This window comes from Pleurodeles waltl, chromosome 8 (assembly GCF_031143425.1).
Source record: "Pleurodeles waltl isolate 20211129_DDA chromosome 8, aPleWal1.hap1.20221129, whole genome shotgun sequence".
Lineage (NCBI taxonomy): Eukaryota > Metazoa > Chordata > Amphibia > Caudata > Salamandridae > Pleurodeles > Pleurodeles waltl.
This window is the reverse complement of record NC_090447.1, coordinates 64,911,227-64,920,474: the sequence shown is the minus strand read 5'-3', so window position 1 is coordinate 64,920,474 and position 9,248 is coordinate 64,911,227. Positions and strand designations below refer to the sequence as shown.

Genomic DNA, 9,248 nt, shown 5'->3' with positions numbered 1-9,248 from the left:
TCTCCAAAATAATCTCTCTCTAGTGTGGGGTACCTCAATGATTCTAACTAATCCCTACACTGTTTAATGCCCATGTCACCCCTCTACCCAACCTGATCTGCAATTGTGTTATTTCTTAAATGGGTGACACACAAACTGTAACATCTGTCTCATCTAATGTCGGGGATGTGGCCAAAAAGTTTAACAACTGCTTAATGCAAATAGTGGTCTGGATGCAGAAAAATTGTCTTAAATTGAATTCAGACAAGACCGAGGTACTACCATTTGGAAATGATGTCACCTTTTGGAACACCTTCTGGTAGCCTTCCTACTTAGGCTCACTCCCCACACCAGTGAAAATCAAGAATCTAGGAGTTGTGTTTGATGGAAAACTCATCCTGCTTCTTTCTGCTCAGAGCCTTAAAAAAGATCTTTCCCTTTATTCCCCAAGATTTTCAGAGAACAGTAATCATGGCATTTGTCCTCTCAAAGATCGAGTACTGTATCGCTCTTAATATGGGTATTCAGACTCCTTTGCTGCAAAAACGTCAGTCCTTCAAAATGCAGCAGCCAGACTGCTCATGAAAATTCCTAGATTCATTTTGATTTCCCAAACAATTCTTAGCCTCCACTGGCTACCAGTCTGTGAAAAGGTAAAATTAAAAGTGCTTTGCTGGGTTCATAAATCTTCATAACACTGGCTCAGATTATTTCTAAAAGATCTTTTGCTGGCATGTGCCCACTTGCAATTTTCGGTCAAGCTCAGCCAAGCCAGTGATCATACACAGAATCATCAAAGCCAGATGGGGTGGTAGGAGTTGTATGTATTCTGCATGTAAGGTTTGGAATGCCCTAACCTTTCATCTAAGATCCCATTCAAATTTACTTCAATTCAGGAAAATGTAAAATCTGGCTCTTCTCATTCCTTTTTAAATAGGTCTTTGTTTTTGTTCTGTTGGCTTTTTTTGGGACACTAGTTCCAAGATGCCCCCAGGCATTTGCATGCTTTACAAGCTTTTACATACTTACTTACGTGTCACAAGATGGACGCACTCAGCTAAAATGTTATGACAGTTGTGAGATTATCGTCCAGGTATATGCAGCTACTTGTCTGGGATACGTTGTAAAATTGTTCTCACTTTCTCAATTAATCACACAAGTTATCACTGCTGCAGCCTATGCTCTTGCTTTGCCTCTTGGTGCACTCCTCATGAAGATAACCTTCTCCTTGACTCTACTATATTTACATTCATTGCTTTACAATCCACAGGCCTTCTATTCTGCGTTATTTTTAGAACCGTGTGGATTCATACCTCCCTAATTTGTATTTTTCCAATCTATATGAGAGAAGAATTATAGCTTGTGTCTCTGGGGCTGAAGGACTGTTTGCAATGCTTTAATTGAATTGTGTTATTCCTTCACTTCCTTCCACAACACATTTGATGATGATGACATGATGCCCATCGAATAGTATTGCTATGCAGTGTTTATCTTTGTCACACTTTTCGCCACCTCCCCATTCGAGCCATTTCATCAAACCCCTAACCCTCTTCCCCCAAACTGTGTGATATATTGAGATGTGACTTACAAATGTATACCATAAATGGATCACACACATGCTGGGGAAGATATGGTGAAGGCAACTCACTGCAGGATCTTCATAGTACTTACAAAGTTATTATTCGTAAAGTTACTGATGGGAAAGGTACTAATCGTAAACTTACACTGAGAGAAATTATGCAATATGGAGTAACCAAACTTTCTCCCCCTGAATCCTGACTCAAGGATTATGTAAGCTTAGTTGTATTTTCTTTCTAAATCAGACCCCGGATTGTTTAGGAGTTACTACTGCTAGCTTTTGTAATAAGAGTTTTTTTGTCATGGCGGTCTGGTCTCAGTCTTTGCTAATTGACTAACTCAGGGTTTTCTTTCAGTCTAGTTGCCTGCGATGAATCTTTGTGAATAATCTGACAGTTGGAAGTCACCTCATTTGGAACAGGTGGGAGTGGGACCTCATCTTGTGATGTCTTCCCTGTCAGCACAAGAACACTAATAATACCACCACCATTAATAAGAAGGCCCTTTTGGGAAACTCTGCAATAAGTCTTGGGAAGATTGAGTCCATTGTTGAATCAATTCAGGTATGAAGTGAACTTGAAGAACTAGTTGATGGCTTAGTAGTGAAGTTGTCCTTTAAACGGAAAGATAATACATACTACATTTTTTGTGCATGTTGGCAGACCTCTTACTGCTCCTTTCCCAAGCCAAAAAGTTCAAAGTCCAATGTCCAAAACCTTTCCCCAACATTCTGTCTTTCCCACCCTTCCCACCTACAACATGCCTCCCACCAAAACAAAAACCTAAATAAAAAAGGGCCTTGAGAGCATACATTTCCCAGGCCATGTTCTTCTGCCCATGCTACAGCATTGACTTCTTGCACCTGAGCTGCGCCGTCTCACGTATGAGGTGCATCAGCTCTCATAGGATGTGGTGGAGGAACTGTGGTGTTGAGTCCGAGGTAGAGGGAAGACTAATGGTTGTATGGGCGCAGTAGGCCCCGGCTGCAGTTGGCGGTGGCGTGGCTAAGTTAGAGGTGGGCCTGGCTGGTGGCCCATGGATCTTGAGGCCTGAGCCACCTCCTCTTCTTCCTCCAGGGCCACCATCCATTGATACTCTGTAGTCAGTACCTCCAACGTCTCCTTCCGCAGCCAAGCGGCTATCTCCTGCCATGTTAGGACCGACGCCAGTTGCTGGGTGTCACCGGCTCCAGCAGCAGGAGTAGCTATATCAAGAAAATAAGAAGAACAAAATAGAAACACAAGAATTGTGATACTCTGCTCAAACACTTGTTTATACTGTCTATAGTGGCACAGTACAGTAGCAGAACATTGCTGTTCCTCTAGGGCCATTGAAATATTTTGGATGTGATGATTGGTTATATAGTAATCACACAGCTTGGGTCAAGTTTGTCCCACCCATTCATCACATCAGAGAAAGGTGATCTATCATGGCACTGACAGAAAGGAATAATTAAGCCAGAACACCAACATAATCATCCAAAACATAATTTTGGTTTAAAGTATTTCATAGTGAAACTGAACAGACACATAGGCCCTCATTACTACTTCGGCGGTCCTGAAAAAAGCCGTCAATGGTGGCGGTATGTTGGTCGCTCTATTAGGGCTTTTCTGCCGGGCCAGCGGGCAAAAACAACGTTTCCCCCCGCTGGCCCAGCAGAAAACTCACCACAACATTGACGCCGGCTTGTAATCGAGCCGGTGGCAATATTGTGGTGCGTCAGGTACAACAACACCCGTCGCGCATTTCCGGGCGGTGAAATACACAACGGGGCTGTCCATGGGGGCCCCTGCACTGCCCATGCCAAGTCTTGAGACCGCCACACTCGTAATGAGGGCCTTAATGTGTGTTAAAAATTTTATATCTGCCATCACTGAGCAAGGCGTATATTGAGAAGAGCAGATGGGGTTGTATTGGGCTGGATTGAGAAATAAGACAGACAGCAAGGAAATGGCAACAGAAGCAGTGAAAACAAAATGACTGTACCATTGTGCAGTGTGTGGTGTTCTTTGCGCTGATTTTTCCGGGAGACGGAACACGTTACTTACCTGGAAAAGAAGCACGAACAGCCAGACAAGTCTCCTCATGCCAGTTAGCAGACTTCTGCGAAATCTCGTAGAGCTTTTCGTAACTTCACAGGTTCTGCCTAGGCCTAGTTCAGGCCAGCCGCGATGGAGTGCAAGTCCGCTACAGTCAACAAGTTAAGTGCACTAAAGTTTACCTTCTCCACCAATACTCGTTACTAGGGTACAAGGAATTGGGCTGACACAAGCTTTGTACTGAATCATGGTGCGACAGGTGAGGTCTCAATGAAAATGGTCCTATTCACAGTTACAAAGACCCTTAAAGCTTGATTTAAGCCTACTGAGCAACACCTATGGTCCAGGACCTGAAGACACCACTTGGGGGCCAGGACTCCACTCCAGTTTGGGACAGGAGTTGGTGTAGGATTTTGGGGAGCCTTTTATGTTCCTGAGGCTCAGATCAGGAGGCTGGCAAACTAGGCCTTGGAGTCACTCTGACAGCCCAGGATTCAAGATGAAGTTGCAGGTCCAGGTCTTCTCCCCCCAGGCAAGAAGGCAGCAGACAAGAGGTCAGCACAGAGGGCAGCAGTTCCTTCCTAGCAGCAGTCCAGCAGAGTGGGAGTCCTTCTTCTTGGAAGAATAGCCACAGGTCCAGAGGTGTACTGAAGAGTTGGTGTCTGAGGTCCTACTTTTATAGCACTGGTGCCCTGGTTCTGGAAGTTGGCAGAAGCATGTAGACAGTGGCTTTGAATTACATGATATTTCATGCTTCCCCTGCCCTGCAGTGGCAGATGGTGGATTTGAAAACTGGTGGGACAGAAATCCAAGATCTTAATTGTAATGCACAAGCTTGCACTGCCAAAACTGAAAGGCGGAGGTCCGGGCTAGAATTTCAAGAAAATGCATAGTAAAAAAAGCCAAAGATATACCTTTAATTATCTGTTTTTAAACTGCTCTACAGCAGCTAAGCACACTCACATCCCAGTATTATCTGGCAACCTAGACTGTATGTTGATTACTCAGGCTGCGGAGATGAAGACAGCCTCGTGTCTGACCAAAACTGGTGAACTCAATGTGTCTTGCATTAGCAACATTTAGAATCATTTTTTTTACCTAGGGGTCAATAAGTCTATATTAGTTATCAGCAACAAAAATGGCAAGGCAGTGGCTTTACCGCGGGAACAGAATGGTAATAAAATTATACAGTAAAGAATGGGAGAGTGAGTAAACGTCTCCCACAACACGAGACAATATGTGCTGTCTGCACGGTCAACTGCCAGTTCCTGCACCTGTTTGTGGGGACAACACGAGCACCGTGTGCATCTGCGAAGGCGGTGAGACCACCCGTGATTTAGAGATGAGGAATATCGAACAAATTCAGTCTCAGCCCTCTTGAAATGGGCCCTGGAGACGTGAACCCCACATGCTAATTGTAATAGAGTTCACTTTCCACTGGACAGGCAAAAGAGAAAAGATCTACCCTGAGACCCTTAATTTTAACATTTTGATGCGCTTGTGTGAAAGTGCTCGAATAGGTACATGCAGTAGCTGGGTTTTCTTGCGGTTACATGTGCTCTGGTCCACCATGACAGCCCCCAACCCCCTTCTGAGTTCCACCTATAGTTCACCTGGATGGCTACCGCAAACAGGAAACTCTGAGGAAAATCCAACTGCACCTTAGAATTACAAAAACACACCACACCCTGAAAGCCTCAATTGATTCTTTAAATGAGTGAGCAGTTGACAAACATAATTCACACAGAACTTTTTATTTCTCCTCAGAAAAGCCAGGTTATTCAGTAGGTAAACACACAGTTGGCAAGTGGTTGAGAGGCCTTAAGGCCCTCAAAGAACACTTTAGTAGCACTGTCATCAGAGATGCAGAGTATGAGCAAATCTTTCATTTTGCATGATAATACTTAACTGTCTGACAAAACCAGATTTACAATATTCATCTACATAAATCACATTTATTCTGAGGCACAGCATGCAGTCTGAAGACCGTGAAACAGGGTTAAAACATAACAAATCTGCAAGAATGCATTTCTCAACAGTTCCGCTGTCCTGAAAATGTAAACAAATGCTTGCATATCTTCGTTGTTTCCTGTAATGCATTAATTAAACAGTAGCAAATGTGCACCTGGTCTGAACATCAAAGTGAGTATGTTTTTTCCTTGGAGACAAAAGATTGAAAAAAATGAAAATGTACTTATCCAGGTGCTGACTCACCTCCTCTAGGTGACGTGCACCTTCAGTCCATTGGCGCTGGTCTGCAGCAATTCTCCACACCAATTCAGATGCTACTTTCATGCTGCTGATAATGTTAAGCAGCATGAAAGCAGCACTAGGATTGGCTAGATGCTCCTGCAGGCACTAGGAGCCTGTGCCTGCTCTCCACCTTGCTGACTAAGACAGCTGGGTGGTGAGGTTTAAGGTGCATATGTCAGGCTGGCCATTGCAAGACAGCAGGCCAAAATGACATGCGCCCTCTAAACTGGTGGAGTGAGCAGCACACCCTTGCTGCCAGTCAGCAGCAGTGGCCCCATCACCAAAAACGGCTTGGGAAAGGGAAAAATAAAATGATAATAAATTCATATTTTTCACCTTTGAGGTGCTGGCAGCAGGTGGGCAACACTCCTGTGCCCTAATAGAAGCACTGCCTCTGCTGCCCCGGCTCCAAGGTGGTTGTAGTAACAATGTAGGGTCATTAAGCCATTTGTATGAAGGCAGAGCACAGGCTATTCATTTGTAAGTGAGGCCGTGCTCAGCTCTGCCTTCTCCCCATCCTGCCAGCAGATGGCCATCTAGACACAGCTAGTCCCTCTATTGTGTGACTGCCTGGGAGAAATTCACAAACTTTGTCAGTTACACCCAGTCATGTGACCCAAGGTAGGCTACATGTACAAAATTGCAACTTTCTATAGGTAGCTTTTTAAAAATCACCACAATTTTGAAAACATCACATAGCTACCAATGACCAAGTTGAGATAATTAAATGTAATAGGGAATCCCCAATGTCATCCTATGGGAGGGATAGAGAGTAGTGCGAAATAAATTTGGGAGTTTTCCAATACCAGAACATGTAAAACTTAAAAGTACATGTCCAACGTTTAACTTACACAACACCCTGCCTTATGGCTTCTAGAGCCTACCTAACGGGGTGACATATATGTAATAAAAGGAGAGTTTAAGGCTTGGCAAGGGAGTTTAAACAGCACGTCGTTATGGCAGTTTGAAGTTGCTTTCATGCTACAATGGAAGGCCTGGGATATGACTTAAGGTGCTACTTAAGGGGTGTCACTATATGTGCAGTAGGCCTAATGGCTGCATTTAATTTACAGGCCCGGGGTTTATGGTATACCACTCTATAATAGACCTATCTGTAAATTAAGTATGCCACTTGGGTATAAGCCAAGGTAACCATGTTGTAGGGGAGTGAGCACAAGCACTTTAGCACTAGTTAGCAGTGGTAATGTGCACAGAGTCCTAAGGACACCAAAAATAAGGGCAGCAAAACAGAGGAGGAGAGAAAAAAGTTTCGGGAAATACCACCCTGGGTCTGTCAGGTTTAACACAGTGGAAAATAATTTCCATGGCATATAGTGTGGGCAAAATATGGAAAACTTTGCATGAGCCGATTTCTAAGAACTGAGAGTTCTATTTTATTATTTCAGGACATGATTGTAAATGTGTGTTGTGTCAATGCTATGAGTAAGGTGGTTATGGTTAAGCCTGTTGACGGGAGAAAGGAGTGAGTTCATTCTCTAAGGGCCATGGAATAAACATGAAGGAGAAGCAGCACTCGATGAACATTAGTGTGAGAAATGGAGCTTTAGTAGGAAATCTACAAACCTAACATGGAAAGGTAGAGGAGTCCAGAAGCTATGATCTAAGATTGGTATTCTACCTTCTGCTTTTTGCTGAATGGAAATGTGGTAGCTCCGGATGTGAATAATGTTTGGCTATATAACTAAGAATGTGTGAAACCATATTTTAACCAGGCATATTAGTTATTGCTTCTTACATTGCAGTATGGATCTCATATCCCTTGAGAGAGTGCCAAAAGTGATGTTCAGTAATAGGCCTCGTAGGTTTGCAGTGGGGATTAAGGAGAGGATTGGCAAGGGGTAGGATGCTTGGGACATCTAATTTTTGTGGGGTATCTTTTGGAAAGGGTTAGCAGGGGGTGAGTATGATGTAGATTTAAATTTACATCATCTGAAATGCATATTAAAAGTGGCTTCATGCTTTGGGTGTTTACTCCTCTTAGTTAACATTGACAAAATGTTCCTAAACATGTTTGTCATGCAAGTTTGTCTCCACATTGTGGCTTCAACAATATAGATATGTGTGCATTAATGTGAACCATTACATTTTAATTGCAGAAACTGATTCCGTGTGAAGATCCAAAAGATGCGACCCATTAATCCCAACCATGTTTCATGATTCTGCCTACAACACATCAGCATTCACCCTGATTGGATTTCCGGGTCTGGAAACTGCTCATGCCTGGATCGCAATTCCACTGTGCTTCATCTACATCATTGCACTTCTTGGAAACTTCACCATCATGTACATTATAAAGGTGGAGCCCAGCCTCCATGAGCCCATGTACTTGTTTCTTGCAATGCTGGCTGCCATTGATATACTCATATCATCTAGCACCATGCCGAAAATGTTGATACTCCTATGGTTTGATGTAATGGAAATTTCTTTCAATGGATGCCTGATTCAGATATTCCTGATGCATTTATTGTCAGCAATGGAATCCACGGTCTTGCTGGCCATGGCCTTTGACCGCTATGTTGCTATATGTAATCCACTAAGGCATTCATCCATCTTGACAAACAAGAGAATAGCATTAATTGGACTGTTCTCTGTAATACGAGGTTCACTGTTCTTTTGCCCATTTCCTTTATTAATTAAACGATTGCCTTTTTGTCACAGCAAGATGCTTTCTCATTCCTTTTGTATCCACCAAGATGTAATGAAGCTTGCCTGTGGTGATACTGCACCCAATTTTTTTTATGGTTTAAGTGCTGTTCTCTTTGTTATGGGAGTCGATTCATTACTAATAACTTTGTCTTATGTCATGATCCTGAAAACAGTGTGTGGGCTCTCTAGGAAGGAAAGTTTGAAGGCATTGAACACATGCATATCACATATCTGTGCAGTATTTTTTTTCTATGTCCCACTGATAGGCTTGTCTGTGGTGCACAGGTTTGGAGAGCACTTATCTTCAACCGTCTACATTGTGATGGGTGACATCTATCTATTTGTCCCACCTGTTTTGAATCCGATAGTCTATGGTATCAAAACAGGTAAAATAAGAAATAAGATACTAGGGCTGTTTAAGCAAACCTCTCCAAAACAGTGAGCGGTAGATATGTATTTTAGGTCTTGAACCTACAAAAAGTACAGTCAGTTTGGTGGCAATCACCTCAGCATATTGGACTAGCCCTTTTTCTTTCTCTCTCTCTATCTGTTTTTTGATGGCTGTCCTTTGTTTACATGTAACTCTATTTCAGGTAACATGAAGGTGGAAGGGCTTTGAAAGGAAATAGAACTTCAAACCCCAATTGAAAATGTTATCTCTTCTATCAAAGCCTGTTAAAGGATCTTATTGTAAATTACTTGTTTTTTAGAAACTACGGGGTGCATTCACAA

The 9,248-nt window shown here is 42.9% G+C and overlaps 1 protein-coding gene across 1 annotated transcript; it reads left to right on the top strand.

Annotated features, from left to right (window-relative positions):
- The first annotated feature begins 7,975 nt into the window (after window positions 1-7,975).
- LOC138249459 (olfactory receptor 51E2-like) lies at window positions 7,976-8,958 on the top strand. Its single transcript, XM_069203419.1, has one exon. It carries the CDS (start codon window positions 8,017-8,019, stop codon window positions 8,956-8,958), a length of 942 nt encoding a protein of 313 aa, XP_069059520.1. The 5' UTR covers window positions 7,976-8,016.
- Window positions 8,959-9,248: the final 290 nt, after the last annotated feature.

What these genes read in the sequence shown, in the direction of transcription:
- LOC138249459 (XM_069203419.1), top strand. Translation starts at nt 8,017, where the DNA reads ATGTTTCATGATTCTGCCTACAACACATCAGCATTCACCCTGATTGGA.